Raw genomic sequence first — 24428 nt, 5'->3', positions numbered from 1 at the left:
CTTTCCACTAGTCTGACTTCTCCTCCAGGAGGCGTTACCAAACACTGCCCCCAAATCCCACAACACTTACCCTCTTCTGGTTTTTCCTACAAGTCTCTATGTGTCCTATCCTTGCCTTCAGACCTGGGGAAACTCAATCTGGTCTCAGGTTGGAGAACTTGGTTGGATTCCTCAGTGCCCCCGCCCCCCCCCCCCCCCGCAAATCTGTTATGCCTGGGTGGTGTCCTTTCCAACCCAAAGGCTGGACTTTCGAAAATTGAATGCCAAGAATTGTCCCAAAAAAAAAAAAAAAAAAAAAGAATTGTCCCTATGTGTCTCTGAGTTCTGGCCCAACTGTCTGAATAGAACAAGGACAAAGGAAATGGAGTGAGCAGTGGTAGACATCTCAACTGATATTTCAAAGTATTATTCTGTACACAAGTGTTCTGTCCACTGATAAAGCTGAGAGCTAAAGGGAGTCTCACTCAAAGGAACCCAGAGTGTGACTATTTTAAGCCACTGTGCATCCTCCATGGCCCCACTTGAGGATGCATTTGTGTAATTGTTATCTTTGCAAAATTTCTCAGCTTGAAAGCTCATGGAGGGTCCTGGGCACAGTGTCACCCCTATAACTTTGGGGCCATTCTTTCCACGTGTCTTGCAAATCTCCAGGCTTTGGGAATTTAAAAACTAGAAGCAGAATTACTAGTCGTGAATTACGGTGAGGGTATAAGGAGCAGCAGGATGGGCCCTGTCTGGTGCCGGCCACTTAGATCCTGAAAAGGGCCTCCCTTCCCTTCCTGGGTGCACTGAAAAAACGCAAGGTGCAGATATAGGTCCAACGGGTTCTGGCTAAGAGAAGACACAAAGCATTCTAAAGTCAACGCCTGCGTGGGATACAGCTCACGGAGTGACCCGGGACCCCTGCATGGCCTGGGATGGGATGGGTGGCACAGATTAATCTGTAAAAGAGTGGAGTCCAGAGCGCACATCGTTCGCTGCCCGATGACAGTGATTTTTCTTCTAATCTAGGCAGACCGCTCTGTTCTTAATATCGCAGCAAAAAGGAACAAGCGCACCCATTCCTCGCCTCCCTTAAACCCTCTGTCTGGCCTTGCCAAGGCAAACAAAGCGCAGAGGGCGCCCTCGGGTTTAGTCTTCCACCCCGGCCCCGCCCCTCAACTCCTGGGGGTGGGGAGGGGTCAGGGGCGGTGTCGGGATTTCGGAGGCGGCCCCGGAGGCGGGGCAATGGCGGGCTCGGGGGGGTGAGGGGCGGGGTTATGGGCGGGGTTAGGAGCAGGTTAAGAGGCTGGGGGCGACATAAGGGGGGCGGGGGGGCGTGGCGGGGGTGACGGAGGCGGGGTCCGGCCTGGGAGAAGAGTCGGATCAAAGCCTGGGCCTGGGATCCCCGACCGGTTTCGCCCGTGACCCCGAGCTGTCGTAGCGCAGCGGCCCGAAAGTCTCACCCACGCCTCTCCGAGCGCCAGCCCGCGGCCCTCGGCGTCGAGCTCGGCGGCGTCCGGCCTCCAGGCGCGTCACTGGCCGCCATGGCCGCCTCGGGCTTGCGGGCTTTGGGGGCGAAGGGGCCCGGCTGGCTCCGGCGCGGCCCGTGGGCTCCGCTCGCAGCCGGCTTCTGCAGCGGGGGCTCGGCTGGGGTCGGGCGGCCGGAGCCGGGGCCGCGACTCACCAGCGCGCGGCAGCGGGACGGCATCAGGTCAGTGCTGGGCTGCCGGGCGCCCTGGCCCTCCGGCCCGCGGGCGTGCGGGGCTGTTCCCAGGGCATGGCCGGCGGGACCGGGAAAAGAGGGGAGAGGAGTCCAGGGAGTTTAGGTCAGCGGTCACCTCCGCCCTCCACGGAGCCGTGTTTATCCATCACAGCCGACGGGGCAGGCGGGGAAGTCGGACACGGAGGGAACCGCGGATGCAGCGTTGAGAGAGGCCCCTTGCCTGGGCTCAGTGGCCTTTGGGACCCTGCTGGACTCACACGGAGGATTTAAGTGGGGCTGCCTCGAAGGGCGCCAGCACTTCCTCTAAACCCTGGGCCAAGTCGACATTGGACTTGGGCTCAGCGTGCGCAGCCTGGCAGGTGGTCCTACCGCGGCAAGCCCTTCCATAGAGGTTCTGCGCCACCCAGACTCGACCTGGCTCCGAGGCGAGGCCAGGCTTAGCGGAGCTGTTCCTTGGCCCTCACCCAGAAGGGCCCGCAGGAGGCGGGTAAATAAACAGGACAGAGGGCACAGGGCACCGAGCTCGGCCCTTTGGCTCAACAAGCCTAAAACCCTTTTAAAAACACACAAACACAAACTTGAAACTGAACGGTGGGATTTTGGGTAAAAGGGCCCCAGGCTCCCGTGGGCCTCACCCTGACATCTGCCTGGCCAGGCCCAGGGTGCAGCAGGAGGCCTACCGGGCAGTTTGAGCATTTAGAACATACAAATCAAGCTAACTGCCAGACGTTTTCTTCTCCCCTGAGAAGCAGGAAGGCCTTCATAAGACCGGGAAGGAAGGCTGTGTTTAAATATACAATCCTCAGGCTCCTGGGAGCTCCCCCACAGCAGTGGAGAGCCAGCTGCTGCCCTGCAGCTTTGTTCATTCCTTCCCAACCTCTGCTCGGCCCCCTCACCTCCCCTAATCTCCCTCCCACTGCTCTACCAGGGGCTTGGCACACAGGCTGCAGCTGGCCCGGGCAGCCCTAGTTGAATCCCTCACCCTCTACAGACAGCTGCTCTTGGCTACCCCATGGGCGGAAGGGTGCCCCCTGCAGGGCCAGGGACTTCCAGGGTCTCGGGTGACCGGAGCAGGGTTTGGAAGAGGGTTGTGAAATCCAGGTAGGCTCAATATCTCATCACCCCAGGGGCCTCCTTGCTGGCCTGAGGGACACTCCTGGAAAAGGGCCCAAGCAGGGCTCTGCAAACTGCAGGCCCAGGCAGGGGCCCTTCTTGCCCGTTTCCATGGGCACTTCTGCCTCTGCAAATCTGGTCCCATCCAGTCAGAAGCCTGACTCCTGGCCTGGGAGGTGGCCAACAGAAGGCCCTGTGGTTGAGTTCTCCAGCGTTACCCGTGAATCAGAAAAGAGGATGCTGGAACCCTCCCCTAAATGCCGGGGACTGATTAGTAGAAAGCAGGCCAGAGGCCAGCGTTAACGAACTAACTAGGTTAGGCTCTAGGTGGGTGTCGCTTTTCAAAGCCGCTCGTCTCGGTGACCACACTGTCGTGTAGTGAGGGCCAGCTCTGAACTGGGCACTGTGCCAGGCACTGCACACTTGTCCCCCCGACCCTTCCAAGAGCCCGTCAGGAAGAGAAGGTTATCCCCACTTTACAGTGAGGAAATGAGTTCAGAGAGGTGACAGCCTGTCCGAGGCCACACAGCCAGGAGGCAGGAACGCTGGAGTCAGAGAAGGGGCTGTCCGCCTCCAAAGTTGTCCCCGCTCTTGTCCTGTCATCTCAGGGTACTCACTACCCAGGTTTAAGAGACGGCGGAAAACTGGATGAGATGAAAATCCACAGCACTTGGTGAAACTGGCTGCGAGAAGCAGAAATGCTCTTTTTGGTTGTCCACTCATTCAGCAGATAGTTGTTGAGTGAACCTGGCCGTGTCTCTCCCCATGGGCCTTCTGGGGGTTTACAGCGATAGGGTGGCCTTCAGACAGCTCCCTGGGCATCTGCGGCACCATCTCTTGCCTCATGAATGGAAAGCTTACACTTTTTTTTTTCTTTTACGGCCACACCCCAGGCATATGGAGGTTGCCAGGCTAGGGGTCACTGCAGCTGCCAACCTACGCCATAGCCAGAGCAGCACTGCAGCTTGTGGCAACACCGGATCCTTAACCCAGTGAGCAAGGCCAGGCCTTGAACCCACATCCTCACAGAGGAAATGGCAAGTCCTTAACCCCCTGAGCCACAATGGGAGCTCCTGGAAAGCTTACACTTTTATCACTTGCCTTGGTGGGGCCTCACTCTTAAAGAGATTCCCTGTCAAGAGGGGTGGTGCTAGGAGTTCCCGTCTTGGCACAGCAGAAACGAATCCAACTAGGAACCGTGAGGTTGCCGGTTCCATCCCTGGCCTCGCCCAGTGAGTTAAGGATCTGGTGCTGCCATGAGCTGTGGTGTAGGTCACAGACAAGGCTCAGATCCTACATTGCTGTGGCTGTGGCGTCGGCCAGCGGCTGTAGCTCCTATTGGACCCCTAGCCCGGGAACCTCCTCGTGAGTGTGACCCTAAAAAAAGGGGGGGTGTTAAAGCTCCAGGCAAAATATCCCACATTTTTAACCAGGATGCCAAGAACTGGGAGAATTCAAACAGGCAAGATTTTTAGGAGGTATTATCCACTAGGTTTGAAGACCAGTTGAATGAGGAATTGAGCAATGGATTCTCTCTCTCTCTTTTCTTTTTTTTGTTTTTTTGTTTTGGCTTTTTTTTTAGAGCTGCACTTGTGGCACATGGAGGTTCCCAGGCTAGGGGTCTAATCGGAGCTACAGCTGCCAGCCTACACCATAGCCAGCCACGCAGGATCTGAGCTGCACCTGCGACCTTCACCACAGCTCATGGCAATGCCAGATCCTTAACCCACTGAGCGAGGCCAGGGACTGAACCTGCAACCTCATGGTTCCTAGCCAGATTTGTTTCCACTGAGCCACGACGGGAACTTCAGATTCTCAATAACCCGTTGAGCAGCAGCAGTCCCAGATGGCTTTCTGAGATGACCAAAGAGGGGAGGAGCCATTGGGTCTCTGGGGACGATGCCCACGGGAGTCCAGGGGACATTCAGATGAACCTGTGGATCTAGAGCTCAGAGAGAGGCCTGAAGTAGGGCAAAGACAGGGTGTCATCAGCACAGAGGCTGTAGCTGATGCCAAGGCCATGGTGAAGGTGCCCGGGAGGAGTGTAGAGAAAAGAAGAGGGCAAAAGAGGGAGCTCTGGGGATTGCTGGTGTTGGGGGTGAGCAGGCGGCTAGAAGGAGGAGCGGCCAGAGAAGTACCGACAACCCAGGAGAAGAGGCATGTGCTTCCAGAAGGCGAGCGTGATCACAAGGTCCATTGGATCGGGTTCTGGCAGTCCGGAGATTCTCGGTGGCGACAGTGTCAGTGGGGTGGCAGGAGCAGAAACCTGGTTACACTGGGTTGAAGAGGGAACTCGAAATTTCAAGCTCTCTGACTGGCTGTGTGAGGCTCAGGCCAAAGGATTAATGGGACAGTCAAGGGCCTTTGAGGGCTGGCCTCTTTTGCCTGAGGCCCTAGACTGTAATTTAAGCGTATGTCACCAGTGGGCCGGCAGCTTTGTAGGTGCCACAGCGAGCACGCTCGTTATTTTATTGGGAGGTGGATCAGCAGTCTCTCGCCACCACCCCCAAAACACAGGTTTCCAGATCCATCGGCCTATCGGCTGCAAGTCACTCTTATACGTAGAGAAGCTGGTCACGAGAAACCAAAGGACCCGCCACCTGAAGATGGCAGCAAAACGGAAGTGGCATTCCGCAGGAAACAGTTACTCTTACTGCACCAAAGTCAATTCAGTCCGCAAGGGGCTCCCCAGAAAAGAGCAGCACAGAGGCTCTTATGGAAGGTCCAAGGCGACACACAGCAGCGGGACTCTCAGATTCGAAAAAGGGTGAGGAAGGCAGAAGACGTGTGGGCTGACTCGGATGTGAAACAGAAAAGACAGAACAGTCATCGGGCGTTTGGCTTGTCGCCCGTTTCTCATAAGAGCAAAAATAAGACACTTCTGTGTGCAGGCGGTGAGATGACAACACGGGTTATTGCCGTCAGTGGGTGGGGCGCCTTCAACAGCCAGCTTCGGGGACATCAGGGCCAGGGAAGCCCTCCTGCTGTAGTTCTGTCTTGTTCCTCGCGTACGGCGCTGTTCTCAGAAGCAGAAATCACTGCAGAATCGCGGTGGGGATACTGTCATGCGTGCATATCGGCACCTGCACCCTGCCTACCTCCTCTGTGGGGTGGGGTGGGGGGGGGAATCTGGGGGCTGATTTTCGTTCTTGGCTCCTTCCTGAACCTGATTCTTTGCAAAGAACCCTGGAGAGAAGTTAAGTTGAAGGTAGCGCTGTGGGTCCCATTCCCCTGGCCCCTGCCACCACCAGAAGGTTTTGTTTGTAAAAACCTGGCAGCTGCTCAGTTGGGGCGGCTGTGATTTTGGAACTGCTGTCCTGTCCTTCCTGCTGCAGTGATGGTTCTGACCACGAACCTGGAGAAAGAGCGAACCAAATCAAGGGATGAGGGAGAAAAGGCCACCCCGGGTGCAGGTGGTCCCCGTGTTTTGACTTGGCTGTCCCTCCAGCCAGTTGACAATCCCTCTCAATGGCCTCTAAGTGCCCACAGCTCTCTCTTCCGGGGTTTTAAAACTAGCTCCACAATTAGGAGTGGCAGGGGTCCTCCCTTCTTTTGACTGGCGCAGAACCCAGTAATTATGCGTTCTTCCAGGAGCATTGTCCTGAACAATCCAAAGAGAAGGAACGCACTGTCACTGGCGATGCTGAAATCTCTCCAAAGCGACCTTCTTCATGACGCCGAAAGCCGAGATCTGAAGGTCATTGTCATTTCAGGTATTTATCCAATGTCCATCCTCAGTATTTTGCAGAACCCAGAAGAGGTGTCTCCAAATTCTTTAACTGGGGCATTCCCTCACTTAAGGGGAGAACTGTTTGAAGCTCCTTTACAAGAAATTCTTTCTGGAAAACTTGTGCAGAGGCAGGAACTGGTCTTCACAGAATTAACTGGAATTTCTTTTTTTTTTTTTTTAAGAACCTTCCAGCATATGGAAGTTCCCAGGCTAGGGACTGGGCTAGTTGGAGCTGCAACTGCTGGCCACAGCCACAGCCACATCGGGATCCAAGCAGTGTCTGTGACCTACACCACAGCTCATGGCAACGCCAGATCCTTAACCTACGGAGCGAGGCCAGGGCTCGAACCCGTATCCTCATGGATACTAGTTGGATTCGTTTCCACTATGCCACAACGGGAACGCCTAACCATGGAAATTATGGCAGAGATAACTGTGCAGTAAAAATATGTGTGTTTCCCTTTTTGTTGGATGTGAAACATGGCCACATGCGGTAATGCTGGTTTTTCCATCAAAATCAGAGAATGGATTTCCTCCTGGACCTTATACGATGGGTTTAATCACCAATTCTTTTGGTAGACTGCGTCCTTGGCTGGGACCTGGACCTGGCTGCTAGAGCATCTGATTGGTTTGTCTTGCAGTTCTTACCAAGCTTTACCCGAGGCTTGCCACCTTCTTCAACAGTACCAGAAAATGTGCCGTATTTTGCCCTTTCTTTCCTTGCTCTTTTTCCAATAACAATTCTTACTATAGTATTTGGTGGTGATGACAATGGTATAAATAACAGCAACATCAGTATTTTTTTTCCTTTTTAGGGCCACACCCTCGGCACATTGGAAGTTCCCAGGCCTGGGGTTGAATCAGAGCTACCGCTGCCAGCTTTCAACACAGTCACAGCAACGCCAGATCTGAGCTGTATCTGTGACCTGTGCCACAGCTTGAGGCAGCGCCAGATCCTTAACCCCCTGAGCAAGGCCAGGGATCGAACCCTCATCCTCATGGATACTAGTCGGGTTCTTAACCTGCTGAGCCACAGTGAGAGCTCCCAATGTCAGTATCTTAAAGTATCCACAGACGCATGATGCAGAGGGCGCTCTGTGATGCTTTTTGTAAAATTAAGGATCAGTGTTTCGGGGGAATGTGACCTTATCCGTGGTTGAATATGCATTTTCAACTGTTTTGTGTGGTGAAGGGAAAAGAAGCGGAACCAGAAGAGGTCCGCAGCCAGAGGGGTGTAAGCTGAACGCGGAGGTAGCTCGCTTCCAAAAGGCAGCTCCCCGTCGAAAGGGAGCAGTTCTGCCTTTCGGAGCCACCGCAGCAAAAGAAAATAGGAAACGTCAGCTCCCCGGTGGAATCGCGTTTTGTGCTAGTTGTTAACGACAGCAACGGTGACAGCAAGACCACACCCTCACATCCCTCGATCACAAAGCAAAGGGACTCCCTTCGGGCTCTGACCTTCCTGATTCCAGCCCTGTGGGGGCTGCCGTCTGTGGACTAAAGGACAGAGGCGCCGCTGAAGGCCTGGTGGGTCACAGGGGGCCGGTATACTCAGGCCAGGCCGAGTCCAAAGATGAAAGGGTGAGGCCAGAGGTTCAGGTCTGAAAAAAGAGCAGTTGCCTTGGCTGCGGGCCTTCTCCCCTTTGGAATGGCGTGTCTGCAAGGGTTTCCACCAGGGACCTTTTAGAGAACAGACACCTCAGCCTGCCTTGTCATCCCAAAACACTGGCCGTCGCTTTTCCGGCAAACGGGAGTCCTTCTGATCAAAATCAGGCCGTCCACTTTCTTTTTTTTTTTTTTTTTTTTTTTTTTTGTCTTTTTGCCTTTTCTAGGGCTGCTCCCCGTGGCATATGGAGGTTCCCAGACTAGGGGTTGAATCGGAGCTGTAGCCACCGGCCTATGCCAGAGCCACAGCAATGCTGGATCCGAACCGCATCCACCACCTACACCACAGTTCATGGCAACGCCGGATCCTTAACCCACTGAGCAAGGCCAGGGATCGAACCTGCGACCTCATGGTTCCTAGTCGGCTTCGTTAACCACTGAGCCACAATGGGAACTCCAGGCCGCCCACTTTCTCTGAGCAGCCACCGGCCTGGCCACTCCCGATGGTGAGCCGGTGGATGAGGAAGGGACCGTCCCAGCTCTGGCTCCTCACGTCTTTGTCTTTTCTTTCCTCGCCTGGAAACCCCTGCAGCCGAGGGGCCTGTGTTTTCCTCTGGGCATGATTTAAAGGAACTGACGGCGGAGCAAGGCCCGGATTATCACACTGAAGTATTTCGAGCCTGTTCTGAGGTAAGCTGGGGGGGCGGTCGACATGGCCAGCCCGGGCACCAGAACTCTGCTAAATATCAGATTAGGCTTCCGGTTTACAGCTAAGCTTTTTTGCTGTGAGACGTAACCCTGCAGAACGACTCAAACCTCTGCGGTCATTGCCGAACCCTGCATCCAAGCAGCTGTGTGCTTTAGACTTTGGAAGTGCCGTGGTTTGCATTTGACCTTGTCACAGGCCAAAGAAACTAAAGCATATGCTGAGTTGCTGTCTCTACCTGGTGGGGGCGTGTCTTGGTCTCCGGGTCTTAAGTAAGAGGTAAAGGGTAGAACTAAGAAGATTAAAAAGTTTTCATTTTAAGCTTAAACAACTCTGTCAATGGGAAAGAGAGCATTCATAACATCAATGGTTTTTAAAATTATTTTCTTTTTTTTTTTTTTTTTTTTAAGGCCATACCTGAGGCATATGGAAGTTCCCAGGCTAGAGGCTGAATCAGAGCTGCAACTGTTGGCCTACACCACAGCCACAGCCACAGCCACAGCCACGCCAGATCCGAGCCGCATCTGGGACCTGTGCCATAGCTTGTGCATGCCAGATCCTTAACCCACTGAGCACGGCCAGGGATCAAACCTGCATCCTCACAGACATTGTGTCATGTTCTTAACCTGCTGAGCCACAGTGGGAACTCCTAAAATTATCTTCAAACCCTTCTTTCAACTAACTTTTATAAGCACTGCCTCCAAGTAGGAAAATTAGCCTCTTCACTTTTCACCTCTTCTCCCCTTCTGTCTCTCTAACCATACTAAGGAGAGGAATGGACCACGGATACAGAGCAGGAAGAAGCTACGTTTGCGATGACTCGTAAATGTATCAGATCAACCTGGATAATCAAAGGTTGAATACAGAATCCAACTTTAAGTCACACATCGTTCATTTAATAAGTATTTGTGGAGCACCTGCTATAAGCATAATACTTGCGAGATATTGAGGGAAATAGAAGGAACAAAGCATTTCCAGTGAACCTGAAACTGGAAAGGTAGTTGAGAAGGAAGACAGAGCGAGCAGTTCCATAGCCTGACCCTAAGTCACTGCCCCGACTTCTCCGTCATACACCGAGTTCCTCGTTCATCTCTTGGGTCATTAATGAGTCGCAAATACCGACAAATACCTTCAACATCCCCCAGACAGAGGCGAGCATCGGAGAGGGGAACAGGAAGTGATCGGGGTACATTCTCGCGTTCCTTGCCCTTCCAGCAACCTCTAAGGAGAGCAGGTTCTCGTCGTCTCCTTTCGTGGAGGACTGACCTGACTTCATGGAGCAGCGGAAGCAAGCCAGAGCCTAGACTTGGTCTTTTGTTTCACATGAGTGATGTTTAGGGGACATCCCGCTCTTGTGTTTGCCAGGACTTGGTGCTTTAAAAGTTATTTTTCTACAAGTTTGGTCAAAATATAAAATCATCAAAGAGAACCAGCAAAGCCCCTTCAATCCTCCCTGAAGGCCCGCTTTGATCGCTGTGCGTGCCGTCTCCGTGACCCGAGATGTGAACGGTTAGCAAAGGCCCACAGGGGAGCCGAGCTCCTTCCAAGAACAAATGCCAGGTTTCCTGGAAGCTCCCACCCCATGGATACCTCCAGGTCACGTAAAAAGACGCAAACAGCACCTTGCCCTGCCGTAGTAACGTAGGAGGGAACGTGCACTGATTTCTTTAATCCTTTGTCCCAGAAAATCAGGTTGCCCTGGTAAATAGGAGCGCCGTGACCTTGTGCAGGATGTCAGTGCCAAGGGTGCTCAGCAGGCAGACTGGGGCGGGATGAGCTAGACGGTTCCCTGTCCAGTTCACACACGAGAACAGGCGATGGTGGAAAGGAAGCGAGTTCTGGACTGGCTCCGCATCTGAAAGCTATAGCAGATTCAGACCCTACGCAAGGGCGACATGATGGTTGATTGTTTACAGGTCAGGAAGGGGGCGCCTTCTGCAGGCTGAGCAGGGCCTTCACTGGAGACCAGCCCCCTCTCTCTTCTTTTGTCCTGTTCAAGCTTGAAGGTGAAACCCTGGTCCAGGAAGAGTCTTCCCTCCTCCTCACACCCACTGACAAGCGGAACAAGGCCGCTGGCTTTGGGAACCAACGTGGGACCCTCCCAGATGTGGTTCAGTGAGGCTGGGGCAGTTAAATTTATGTCCCATTTTGGAGCAGCCAGGACCAAAACATGTACTGAGTTCAGGTGAATTGGAGGAATGATCATTCGTGATGATCAAGGGATTGGTGACCCAGCTTGTGTGTTAGCTAGGTTCCCCTGTCTTTTCCTTCCCTCCTTCCTTCCTTCCTTTCTTTCTTTTCTTTCTTTCGTCTTTTCTAGGGCCGCATCTGCAGCATGTGGAGGTTCCAGGCTAGAGGTCAAATCGGAGCTGTCGCTGCTGGCCTACACCACAGCCACAGCAACACCAGATCCTTAACCCACTGAGCAAGGCCAGGGATCGAACATGCGTCCTCATGGGTGTTAGATTCGTTTCCACTGAGCCATGATGGGAACTCCTCCTCTGTCTTTTCTGAATCGCTCGCTAATGTTATTGAAAATATTTTTTAATTATAAAAGTAATCATACTTATTACAGAAAATTTGGAAAATCTAGAAGGAAGACAAATAAATTACTGATACTATGCCGTGATCATACCATCCAGAGAGAACTGTAATTAATATTTTATATATTTCTTTTGAAGCCTTTGCCATGTATACCCACTTGTTTGAATAATTCTGCATGGGTGCTATTATGCAGTATAATTGTATAAATGATTATAGCATTGAATGCTGTGTGCCGGGTAATATTCTGAGAACGTTAGACATGTTACCGCATGTAAACCTCATGTTCTGGAAGGCTGCTACTATAACCATACCCATTTTACAGACGTGAAGACTGACGGATAGGCAGCACGTTAGCGGTAGACAGGGTGTCAGCCCCCAGCAGCCTCGCCCCAGACCTGCTGATGCTTCTCCTGGAAAATGTCATTGGAATGAGAATGCGGCATTCCATGGCAGGGATGCAGTTTAGTTCCCACGGCCCGTTTACTTATTTTTATATAGTGACATTGTTTGTAGTTTTTACTCTTATGAAGTAATGACCTGGTGAACGTCTTCGTGCAGGCAGCTTGTTGCCCTGTTTCCGATTCTCTCTTAGGAACAGTATTCCAGGATGGAAGGTGTGGATAGCGCTGATGTGGGTGATTCAGGGGATTGCCTGAGCCTTTCCCACCAGCCCTCCCCGGGTGACAGACAGGGGACAGACTGTGCAACCCCAGCCACAGCCACCTGACTTTTCAGACCTTGGGTTGATCGGTGACAGATGACACTTAGAGCTGAAACCATCTTTCCTGCCTCCGCAATAAGACCTCAGACGCTCTGGGCATCCTCTGCTTTTGCTCCTGCAGCCCCCCGAGAAGCAGTCCTCACCACCCCGTCCTCACCCACGCACGCACCCCTAAGCCCACCAGCAGTTTGGGGCGCGGGTACATCCGTGTGAATTTTCTGGGGGAAGGTCATTAGCACGAACTGAAAGTCAAGGCTGTGATATCCTTAAGAATGTAACTGGTCCTTTTGTAATAAAGCTGGCAAACACCAAAGGTTCGTGAGCACAGAAGGTGAGTTTCTCAGGCCAAATCTTGGACTCCCTGAAGGTCGTTTTTCTTGGAGTCGCCGCGCAGGAGGCGAGCCCAGATGCCGGTCCCCCTTCCCCGCCCCCCCCTCCCTCCCACCAGAGTCAAGGGCAACCATTTATACACCAGAGTTACCATAGCAACACAATCTGTTTAGCGTGTCAGGGAGAAAAATGGAGAAATCAGCCAAGTTATTTCATCAGCTGCAAAAAAATAAGTTAAAGTTGTAGAGACATGGGGGAGGGGGTCTCACACGAGCCAGTTCCTGACTCCCCGCTCCGTGCAGGTGGCTCTGTCTTAGGAACTGCATTTTGATGACAGCGGGGGTTCCCCCCCCCATTTTAACAGAACTGAGAGAGTAACCGTGGTGGTAACTGGAGACGTGCTTACTGAAGAAATTGCCTCCCAGCCCCCTGCCCACCTTGATTTTTCAAGGAGGACCCAACACCAGTTTGCAGACTCTTAACGGGAGAGCTGCACGCAGGCGCCATCGGAACAGAACCGCTTGGTCCCCAGAGGTCAGGGCAGCCCTTGCCTCCTGCAGGGTTACTCGGGGAGCAGCTGAGGAGACATCCTCGCAGATGTGCTGGGTGGACAGACCAGGGGCCTGGCATCATTCGGAGGCGACTCAGACCCTACAGCCACCCTCGACCCGGTGGCCTTAGGGGGTCCCTTCCTCCATGAGCCTTGACGTCCTGGTTCCTTCCTCCAGGATCTCAGGAAGACCCAGTGGTACAGCCTGGCTCACAGGTGCTATGTTAATGCAAGTTAGTTCACTTTGCATCTTGTCACTGAATCTGATACAGGGGTGTCTATGAAAAGGGCCCTGAAAATGGTAAAGTCACGTAAAACAGTGTGCTTGCTCCTTAGGTCATGATGCTGATCCAGAACCACCCGGTCCCCATCATTGCCATGGTGAACGGCTTGGCCACCGCCGCCGGCTGTCAGCTGGTGGCCAGCTGTGACATTGCCGTGGCAAGTGACAAGTCCTCCTTTGCCACACCAGGCGTGACCATCGGGCTCTTCTGCTCCACCCCCGGGGTGGCCGTGGGGAGAGCGCTGCCGAGGAAGGTAACTGAATCCCCTGCAACCCCTCGATAGCTGTGATCCTCCAGTACCCATGACGGTCGGTTCCAGAACTTTCTTGTTGAAAGTACCATTTGATTCAGGACGTTCTGCCCACAGCAGAGCTGGCCGGATGCGCTAATGTCTTGTGTTGGGAGGGAGTGGCCTGCTCCTCTTGGGCTTCTCGCAGGGGCCTTCCATTTGGAAATCACTGCGTTTCACTCTTGCCCGACCCTCAGTCCAGCTGGGTAGGTTTTGAGATTTGCTTTGCTTTCATAAAGGCACACAGTTTGTTTGTTTGTTTGTTGCAATCTTATTTGGAATGTAATTGAGACACCGCTTTGTTGCCCGTGAGATACAAGAGCATGGTGACATAGGCCAGCATCAAGGGGCCAGGACACTGTGTCACTGGCTTAACTATTTGCCAGCAGTCTGTCTCGTTCCAGAACAGACTGCAAGGAGCTGATACCCTGAGTGTGTCAGGTTTCTGGTGTTTAGGAATATCCTGCACAGGGGTGTTGAATTGACTCCAGCAGGCGCTGTGTCGCCAGGGTCGTGTGGTTGTTAACCAGAGTGTGTTCCGTTTTCCTCACCAAGTTCCCTCCTGCATCAGCAAAGAATGTTTCCTGAACATCTCCTAAGTGGAAACCAATTGTTGCCTTGTTCTAGAAAAATACATCCTCCTTCTCAGTTGGAAATCTGTTTTTAAAGTGGGGGGCAAAGTTATACCAAATAGGGAACCTAAAGTGCTTTCTAGAATATTCCATCCATTGTAGCATCAACTAGGAAAATTAGCAATTGCTCAAACACCTAAGGCACAAAAGAAACGAGACCCAAGAGCAATCAAGCCGCCAGACTCAGGGGTTCAGGGAAGCACACCTGCTTTTCATGCCTCCTCATTAGTTTCTACGGAAACGTGTGCTTATGAGGAAATTCTGACAATAGACACCTACAAACATGCACACTTATGAGAACCAGCTGAACGTGGGCTCCCCGTTGGAAATGGTGACCCTCAAAACACAGCAGCTTGCTCCACTGTCCTAAGACTTGGGGTGTCTGGATCCTGTCAGGATATACATTTACCTTAAATGTTATCTATTCATTCAGCACATTACCTCTTAAGCCTTACTCAGTGCCAGGACGTTAAATGTATCATAAGATCTGGCAATAACTTTGTGAATCAACTCTCTCATAACGGTGCAAACCTCAAGGCCTTTTGCGCATTAAAGGTGGCTGGCTGCTTGGCCTGCCTGCCCACTGCTCATCTTGAATACTTGATGACATTCTGGAAGGTTCCATGTTAAGGCATTTGAAACCGTTAATCAGCCCTCCTGTCAGGACAAGAATCTATTCTTTCTCAAAACAAATTTTTAAAATCAAGGCTTATAACTGAGTCCTAGGAACTTACACATTGTATCACGTGTCCATTTTAAAATTCATTTTCGAGAAGAAATAGGGGAGAAATGTGACAAAACAGGCCTTAAATTCCCAGAAAGCCCAGTTCTCAGAACCATTCGCCTAAATCTCACCTGCAAGGCTCCCACTAGGTGGAAAACTAAGGATTCACAAAAATCTAAACCTAACCAGGACACAACAGTTAGTGCTTGGTGGCACCTACAGGGACACATCCACACACATGCCCTCTCCCACTGTGTGTGGGTAACGGGCACCTGTCCCTGGGCATCCACCCAGAAGCAAAACCAGCAGGTGCCTTTGAAAAGATGCTCAGCATCAGTAATTATTAGAGCAATGCAAATCAAAACTGCCAGGAGGTACCACCTCACTCCAGTCAGAATGGCCATCTACAAATAATAAATAATAAATCTACAAATAACAAACGCCGAAGAGCGTGTGGAGAAAAGCGAACCCTCCTTCTCTGTTGGTGGGAGTGTAAACTGGTTCAACCACTATGGAGAACAGTATGGAGGTTCCTTAAAAACTAAATATAGAATTACCATATGATCCAGCAGTCCCACTCCTGGACATATATCCAGACAAAACTATAATTCAAAAAGGCGCATGTACCCATATGTTCATAGCAGCACTATTCACAATAGCCAAGACATGGAAGCAGCCCAAATGTCCACTGACAGACAAATGAATTAAGAAGGTGTGCATATACCCAGTGGAATCCTGCTCAGCCATAAAGAATGAAATAATGCCAGTCACAGCAGCATGGATACAACTAGAGATTATCATGCTAAATCAGAAAGATAAATACCATGTGATATCACTTACATGTGAAATCTATAATACGACACAAACAAACCTATCTGCAAAACAGAAACAGACTCACAGACATAGAGAACAGACTTGTGGTTGCCAAGCGGGGAGGGGCGAGGGGGAGGGATGGCCTGGGAGTTTGGGGTTAGTAGATGCAAACTATTACATTTAGAACGAATAAGCAATGAGGTCCTACTGTACAGCACAGGGAACTATGTCCAATATCCTGGGATAATCCATAATGGAAAGGAATTTCAAAAAAGAATATAAAAAAAACTCCAAGCAGGTGCCTTTGGAAACAGGCCTGGTCCAGAAGCACCGCCCCTCACACCAGCTAAGGCTGCAAGAGTGGGTCACTAGTGCCCTCTGCTGGTCACTGTAGGGAACTGCTCAGCTGTGCCCAGAATGCTGCCTTTTGTCTACTGGGACCAGAAATGATGGCCAGGAAACCTGAGCCCAGGCATGAAAAGTGGAAAGTACCCCCTTCCCCCAGTGTGACCTAAATATGCAACCTCATGGCACCAAATAAACAACCTGCCCGGCACAGCTACTCCCTTCCCAGACCTGGCCTTGCCCAGCCCGCAAGACCGGTACCCGCAAGACCGGAGGCAGTCATATTCCCCCTGTTCACCCACAGCAACTGTGCATCTGGGGAATCCCAGCTCCTCATCGTCTGATTAGGTCAGAGTAGAACCTCCAGGCTGCACATCGTGTTAAGTGAAAGCCTTGGAACCCAGGCTGTGTGCAGGTCACCAAGGAGCCTGGGAAACGGGGGTCTCAGCGGCACCCCCCACCCCCATTGGCGACCACGTCAAAATCTGCATGTTAACGGGTTAACGTGCCACAGGCAGCCCCATCAGTGGCATGTAGCTCAACAGGCCCCCTCACGGGGGCGCTGGGGTCTCGGCGACTGACCGCACGATTCCCAGCTAAGCCAGCCCAGGCCAAAGGCTGACCGCCACCAGCCAGTTCCTGGCCTGCAGGAAACTTGAGGGATCCCAGAGACCCCTCTGCTTTGCATAATTGGGGCCATGATACTTAAAGCCAAGGCTGGAGACCATCACAGATTTACAGGAGAAAAAGTCTGTTAGGAACAGTCACTGCATTTATTAGGCGCCTTCTGAGTGCCCAGCTCTGAGGTGTAAGTTTTACACAGATTTCTCGAACCTTCACAGTTCTGCAGGAGAAAGGGGTCTTTACTCCCAGGTTTTCGGATGCTGAGGAAACAGACTCGGAGGGATTAAACTGCCCCCTGAAGGCCCGGTGGTTAGTAAGTGGCCAGTCTGGGATTAGACTCTGGGGACAGCTGACTCCAGGGGTCAGCCTCGGGGGCCAGGCTGGGCCGCAAGCGCCTGTGGCTTTACTGCAAATATTCCAGGAAGAGGAAGTGTAAAATCATGGCCTTGTGTTAGGGCCGAGGAGGCGCCGCCCTGTAAGGCGTCCTAGGTTAGTTACGGGCAAGGGCGAGCGGAGGCATCGTCTTCTCCCACCTGAAGGTTCGGGGGAAACTCAACAGCGAGTCAAGATCGCGCTGGTTTGCTATGAAATAGGCTTTCTTTTTCTCAGGGAGTGCCTCTGTTATCTGTTCTGCCGGGTTCAAACCCTGTGAATCGGGATAGCGCGAAATAGCCTTAACCCACCAGGCAGATAAGGACGCTGAGGCCAGAGTCGGGTGTGAACTGGCCGGGATCGCGCAGGAAGCAGAAGGCCGGCCAGGAACCCAGCGCCCAGGACGGGGGCGACGCTGGGGTTCCCTTGCCGCTCCCCCAGATTGGACCCCCGTCCTCTGCCCTGCGCTGGGCCTCACTGGGAGTGTTCAGTGACATCTTACTGAACAGCCCTAAACCGACGGCACCAGTTTTTAGCTCCACGTTCAAACAGGTGCTTCAGACATGCCTCGCAGTGACGATGCTGTGTCTGGGCAGCTACAGCATCATCCCTGAAGTGACCCACGGACAGCTATTGCCACTGCCTCCAACAGGTCACCATGAAATGTCCAAAGGGGCAGCATGGGGGCTTAAGTCCTCTCCCGAACTGTGCAGAGAAGAAAACAGGGCTGCCGTCACCTTGCCCCTGGTCCCTCCAGTTGTGTCACGTCTGTGCTGCGATGGCAGGAGGCCTCCGCCCTGCCTCCTGGCCCCTCCTTCTCTGCCAAAGTCCAGGCCCTGGATGATGCAGTCTCTTCTCATGAGGGACAAAACCCCCTTAGTCAGTCGCTTCCACCGCGGAGCAGCATTGGCGATGCCTCAATGGTCCCAAGTTGGGCAGGGGCACTGCTGGCACCAGTAGACAGAGATCAGAGAGGCCACAAACATCCTACAGAGCACAGGACAGCCCCGCACACGGGAAACTGGGCTGGTCCAAAAGAGGGAAGAGGGCTTAGGTTACGAGTCCAAGATCTGAACGCTAGCGACTCCCAAGCTCACATGCAGCTAGCCCGGCATCCAGGACCGCACGACCACCCCCAGCTCAGTGGCTCCAAACAGCAACAGGCATTTGTTCAGCTCATGAACCTGCAACGTGGACAGGGCTCAGGGAGGAAAGTGCCCATGGTCTCAGCCGGGAAGAGCCGGGCACGGGAGAGTGACAGCTGGGGACAGTCATCTGAGGGCTTGTTCACTCCCACACCTGCCTGTTGAGGCCGCCTCTCAGCGGCGGGTCAGCGGCACACAGCACAGCCCGAGGTGTGGCCTGGGCCTCCTCACAGCACGGCGCTGGCCTCCAAGGCCACTGGACACATGTCACCTGACCCAGCCTCTGAAGACTGCGGCATCACTTCTGCCGCACTGCTGGCTTCCATCGATCCAGTTCCTTTTTTTCTTTTTTTTCAAGGCCACACCCACGGCATATGGAGGTTCCCAGGACAGGGGTCAAATCAGAGCTACACCTGCCGGCCTACACCACAGCCACAGCAACGCCAGATCCGAGCCACATCTGCGACCTACACCACAGCTCAGGGCAACACCAGATCCTTGACCCACTGAGCGAAGCCAGGGACTGAACCCACCTCGTCGTGGATACTAGTCAGGTTCCTAACCTGCCGAGCTACGACGGGAGCTCCCGTCCATCCATTTCTTAAATCACTCATCAGTAACTATTCCACAGGCTGTTGGGAGTCCAGATACCCATGAGTCGAGTCTCTGCCGAGTGAACTGGGTGGGAGGTGCTCGGGGGGCACTGGGTCCCAGGACAGCCCTGAGAACCCCCGTCTCTCCTGCAGGTGGCCTTGGAGATGCTCTTCACCGGGGAGCCCATGTCTGCGCAGGAGGCCCTGCTCCACGGGCTGCTGAGCCGGGTGGTGCCCGAGGAGCGGCTGGAGGAGGAGACCATGCGGATAGCGAGGAAGGTGGCCTCGCTGAGCCGGCCCGTGCTGTCGCTGGGCAAAGCCGCCTTCTACAGGCAGCTGGCCCAGGACCTCAGGACGGCCTACCACCTGGCCTCCCAGACCATGGTGGACAACCTGGGCCTGCCTGACGCGCAGGAGGGGATCCAGGCCTTCCTCCAAAAGAGGGACCCAGTCTGGTCACACTGAGCAGCCTCATCAGGGGAGCTGGGAGCCCCTGAGCCCAGAGGGCGGTGCTCAGGACCCCTCCCCTTCGCTGCCTTCGGACCCCCAACACCGCCACCGCTGCCTTGTGACTGTCACGGTCTGCCTGCCTTACAGCCTTGGTGATGCTGTGGATGCCCATGGTCCGTACGAAGAGCCACGACTGCCTGGGGAGAGGGTGGCTGGAGAGTCAGGGGCTGCCTTAGGGGATGGTCCCCGGGCACCTCTGCTGAGCCAGCTGCCTGAGGAAGCGGGGGCGAGGTGCTCCCACCCACGACCGTGGCCAAGGGGACACCCCCAGGGGAGAAGGTGGTGGTGATGTGGGGCCAAATGGAAGGACTTGGGCTGACTCAGTGACAGGAGGCTCCCAAGGTGGAGGCAGTGCCCGCGCCCAGGACAGGGCAAAGGCCTCAGACCTCCGCTCTGAAAATCGCCTGGATTCTATCGAGAAGTAACCCTGCCTGTGGCTTTGGGATAATCTTACGTGACTTTTAAAGATGACCTGTTTAGAGAGACTAAGCTGGCTGAGAGAAGGACGTCAGCGAAGCCTTCGATGCCTGTACCCATGGACATCCAGGGGGGAGGGTCCCTCCCGGGCGCGGACCCTGGGCTGAACCTGAGGGCAGGGGCTCCGGGGGAGGAGGGAGGAACACGGAACAACCCCTTCCAGCCACAAAGAGTCACCTGCTCCGGACACACTTCCATCCCTGCTCAGCTTCTGGCAGAGAATCCAAACTAGCAGCAGACACCCGAGATCCCTGACAGCGAGTATCTCGCTTTCTCACTTCCGGTCCAATTAGGTCCCAGAAATGCCCGCAATCTCGTGTCCACCAGCTCACACCTGGGGCTGATCAGTTTTTAAGGCTTTTTTTTTTTTTTTTTAAACAAACAAACAAACAAAACACCTATGAGAAGAATTTGCTCCAAATGCAATGAGTACCAGAGATAGAGAGCCATGTCTGCCGGGTGGTTCTCATTCTGATCCCTGGGGCCCGTGGCCCCTGGAAGGGGGGTCACCCAGTGGGTTTCTATTGAGGCTGGCTTTTTCTTTTTCTTTGCCAGAGTTTAGAAAGGTGGAAAAGAGTGGTTTTTTGGAAAGGAGGAGCCTGAAATTAGAAAGATCACGGGAGCCAGCGTTCCCTGGACACATACCTTCTCAGTGAGCCCCACTGGAACCAGCGCCCCCACCACCACCTCCCGCTTACAGGGGGTGGTTGAGACCCGGGAGAATGAGGCTCAGGCTCTGTGTGCCCCATGAAGCCGGCTGCCCGACTCCTGCCCCGTGCAGCTCTCCAGAACCCAGGGCTGGACTGGCTGCTCCTGCTGGAGACCTCTGCCAGCTCACGGTCGGATCTGACTGCCGCCCGACCGCCTGCGGAGTTTTTCCTATGATAACGCTGATAAACAGCTGGCTGAAGTCCCAAGCCAGTCTGCCCAGGACTGGGGCCATCGTGATCGGCTCTGAAAGAACGCCACCAGCAGGGCCCTCCGGTTTGCCCGCCCTGGGAGCGGCCGTGTGGCCTTTGCCACGGTGAGGAGAGGGTGTGGTAAACTCTCTGGGCTTTGGGGAACGTTACCAAAGCCTCCGCATACATTCGGCAAATGAAAACCAAAAGCTGGCTTTCCAGTTCCTCTGCAAGCTGCACAACCACAGCCCCACACAGGAAATCTCAGGCCTCGAGGGCCTCCCAGCCCACGTGCCCACGGGGACCCGCCGTAAATCCTAATAATCACCGATGCAGAAAAGAACCGAGAAGGATACCCTGCCGCCCAGCCAGAAGCGCCACATAACTCATCCCCAGGGCAGGTACAGATTGGGAGTTAATTTGCATGCCTGCTTCCTCCGCTGGGAGAAAACCCACCCATCACCGCACACCGAGGCTGCCTTCGGGAAGCCTCAGGCGGTCCCCTGTCCCTCTGCACCGTCACTCCTCAGGGAGCTTTGCTGAGCTCAGCCCAGCCGTCCAGGCACCAGCAGTCGGGCCCGAAGGTCAGTGCGGTGGGCATTTGCTTCCGCCCGGCTCGGCTCGGCTCACCTGAGCCCCACAGAATGTAACCAGAAGGAGCAATGACTGATTTTACACCAGTGGGTGTGGGGGCCGTCGGGAGGTTTAATGAGCTGAGACCCCTGCCAGGCAGCCCCCAGAAGTGGCTCACTGCCCCCCGGGATACACGAGGCTCCGAGAAGTCGAGGCACTGGCCACGCGCAGACCCACCTGTGGGTTTGGACCTGCCTGACTCTGTCCCGTGCCCCGGCCGCTATCCTGGTTTCCTCCCTCTGCACCAAAAAGATTACTGGAGAGACCGGCCACTCAGAAGTGGCAGAGCCAAGGCAACACGGCTTTGCTTACCCCCGGGGGTCCGAGAGAGTGTGGATCCGACTTCGCAGACGTTCAAGTCCCCGCTTTGCCGTGGGACTGCAGGTGACCAGCCTCTTCCAGCACCCAGGTCCCCTCCCGCAGACACGACGCCGTGCGCCCCTTGTCCTCCTGCATCTGGCGTCCCGGACTCCACAAAACCGGGACTGGAAACTCGCACCGAGACCCGAAACAGGCAGCTCTGCTCAGAGAAAACGCTCTTCCAGACGGAGAGGCCGGGCCTTTTGCCCGAGAGGTGGCGAGCAGTGCAAACACCTGGTTACACAGAAGAGCAGTCAGAACGGGGGCCACACCTGCACCTTCTGAACCTGCACCTTCGCACGGGAAGACCCTATGTGGGCAGAGCTCTGTGGGAACTGACGGCCACCCCAACCCTGCCTGGGCGCCCCCTTTCCTCTCCCCATCCTCTGAAAACCACAGCGCTAGTGTTGCCTGGCGGGGTCCCTCCCCAGGCCTACTGCAGATTCCGATTTCTGGGGCCCAAACCATGCATTTAAAAAAGATTTCTGAGTGATTCTGCTGCCTTAGGATGGAAATGGCAGGTGTCTCTCCAGCAGTACCTGTGTTTTAAAAGTGGGAATCAGTGTGGCCTTTGAGGTGGGGTTGTGGGCTGTGGTTGTTGGCTTGGAGGGGGCAGGGGAGGCTTGAACACTTCAGGTGCCTCTTAAAACCCACTTGAGCAGCTCTCAGGGCTTCATAGGCCCCAGGTGCTCCCCACCCAGCACACAAAACAGGATACACCCACATCCTGCACTATATATTCTTCTGTGTAGAGAAAGAGGTTGACTATTTGCTTTTAAATTGTTTAAAAATATTTGATTAACTAATGATTATTCTTTCTTGGCAATCATTAAGAGGCAAGAGCTCAATTCAGCCGCATGGATGTTGACCTGTTACCGTAAATAAAAGATGAAATTTCAGTCTTGCAAGTGTTCTTCTTTCATACTTTGGAGCCCCAGATGTATTTTTCAGATCCCAAACAGAGGCCTCCCAAGAAGCTGGCCTCCTGGCTGTCTCTTGGTGGTGGTGGGGGGGCACCTAGTCTCACTCCCTGATGAGGGTGGGTGGCTGTTGATAGGGAGGGGGCGGGGCGGCCAAGTGCAGCTGAGCCGGTGCTGTGGGGTTTATGATCCCAGCGTGGCCGTCTTCTGAGTCCTAGTTGATTTTATAGTGATGTTTCCTTCAGGATCTGCTATTCCTGCCCCCGGATGTTTCAGCGCTGCCCCAATTTGCAAGTATTTGCTTACACATTTAAGAGATCCTTCCCAGCGTTCCCCTCCTGGTGCAGTGGAAACGAATCTGACTAGCATCCATGAGGATGCAGATTCTATTCCTGGCCTCACTCAGTGGGTTAAGGATCCGGCTTTGCCATGAGCTGGGTGTAAGTCGCAGACATGGCTAGGATCCTGCATTGAGGTGGCTGTGGTGTAGGCCAGCAGCTACAGCTCGATTTGACCCTAGCCTGGGAACCTCCATGTGCCATGGGTGCAGCCCTAAAAAAAAAAGAAAGAAAGACATCTTTCCCTTTTATGCTGTATGTTTTCAATATTTACCTTACCAAATTCTACACTGAGATGGTACTTGCCGGCTTTAGAAGTTTCTATGAATTTTAGAGTTCCTGCTGTGTTGCAACAGGATCAGCAGCGTCTCTGAAGCATTGGCACAGCATGTTTAAGCTCCTGCTGGCTGCGACCAAGGTCCCACAACTGTGGCTCGGATCTGATTCCTGGCCCGGGAACTCCGTATGCCTCAGGGCAGACAAAAAAAAAAAAGTAGGAAAGAAAGAAGAAGAAGAAAAAAGCAATTTCGAGGAATTTAGAAAAAGGAAAAAGCATGTATGGTTCGAAGTGGAGTGTGATTCAGAGCCCAGCAGTGCCTCCATCCATGCAGTGATTCTCTGTGCCAGGCGCTGGTTTTAGCACTTTATGGATGTTAATCCATGAATCCTCACAAAACCTCTCTGCAGTAGGATTTACGAACCCTGTTCTACAGAAAAGAGACTAAAACCGCGGCATTAAGTGACTTGCTCTTCATCATACCGCCGGTAGGGGGCGCTGCTGGGTTCAAAACCGAGGCGCTCTGCGTCAGGCCACCCTGCGGCCCCTCCTCCTCTTAGGGAACGGCGACACTCCCATCACTTTGCAGGTCCCTCTCTTGTGCAGGAAGCACAAGAATTATTTTTAATTCAGTCTGTCATGCTCCCTGCCCCCAGCAAGAGCGCGCGTTCCCGCAGGACCCCATCAATCTTGGTTTAATTCTCGTGCCCGGACCCTGCCCGGCACCCAGCAGACATTCCACGGGATGGGCGGGGCCCAGTTCAAGGTCGCCAGGGCCCAGTTCCCCGGCACCCCCTCAAGGCTCATGACACAGACACGAGAGAGTTCTTTACGTTCTCAGGCCACATTTTCTAAATCGGTTTTGCAAAGTTAAATAGCTGAACAGGAGTGAAATCCGTATTTTCTCGTGGGTACAGGGAAGTTGGTGGCAACTCTTTGTAAGGGCGGGTGATTATTCCAGAATCACGCTGGATGAAATCAGACCCAAGGGTTCCGGAAAAGCCCATTTTCTTTCTCTAGAGCACAGCGGAGCCACATTTTGGCCTCCAACTGCTTGCGCTTCTGGTGATAAAACAGAGGTGGAATATGTCAGTCATTGGCAAAGGGTGAAGAAGCTAACAGACTTGCTCTTGATAGGATCTTTTGAAATGGTTTCTATGCCTACTTGCATTTTTTTTTCTTCTTAGGGCCG

At 53.6% G+C, this 24428-nt stretch overlaps 1 protein-coding gene across 3 annotated transcripts; it reads left to right on the top strand.

Moving 5' to 3' along the window:
- Positions 1-1326: 1326 nt before the first annotated feature.
- On the top strand, positions 1327-22600 carry ECHDC3 (enoyl-CoA hydratase domain containing 3). Of its 3 annotated transcripts, none has more exons than XR_014818111.1 (5): positions 1327-1693; positions 6410-6531; positions 8743-8840; positions 11993-13538; positions 18976-22600. XR_014818111.1 is itself a non-coding variant. In XM_005668202.4 (5 exons), the coding sequence occupies exons 1-5, from the start codon at positions 1527-1529 to the stop codon at positions 19285-19287; spliced, it is 900 nt and encodes a 299-aa protein (XP_005668259.4). In that variant the 5' UTR covers positions 1327-1526; the 3' UTR covers positions 19288-22600. The 3 variants fall into 3 exon arrangements, 2 of the variants coding, with proteins under 2 accessions (XP_005668259.4, XP_084836667.1); XM_005668202.4 differs by having other exon boundaries at positions 13338-13538; XM_084980541.1 differs by having other exon boundaries at positions 6410-6757; positions 8410-8840; positions 13338-13538.
- The last annotated feature ends 1828 nt before the right edge of the window (positions 22601-24428 follow it).

The sequence above is a fragment of the Sus scrofa genome, chromosome 10 (assembly GCF_054392235.1).
Source record: "Sus scrofa isolate SSC_HxYL_T2T_F1_AM1 chromosome 10, Sscrofa_HxYL_maternal_Yorkshire_Landrace_v2.0, whole genome shotgun sequence".
Lineage (NCBI taxonomy): Eukaryota > Metazoa > Chordata > Mammalia > Artiodactyla > Suidae > Sus > Sus scrofa.
This window is presented reverse-complemented; position numbering and strand designations above follow the sequence as displayed.

Coding starts and splice junctions, on each gene's coding strand:
- ECHDC3 (XM_005668202.4), top strand. CDS start 1,527: ATGGCCGCCTCGGGCTTGCGGGCTTTGGGGGCGAAGGGGCCCGGCTGG. Junction 1,694..6,409: donor CGGCAGCGGGACGGCATCAG/GTCAGTGCTGGG, acceptor GCGTTCTTCCAG/GAGCATTGTCCTGAACAATC. Junction 8,841..13,337: donor TATTTCGAGCCTGTTCTGAG/GTAAGCTGGGGG, acceptor CTTGCTCCTTAG/GTCATGATGCTGATCCAGAA.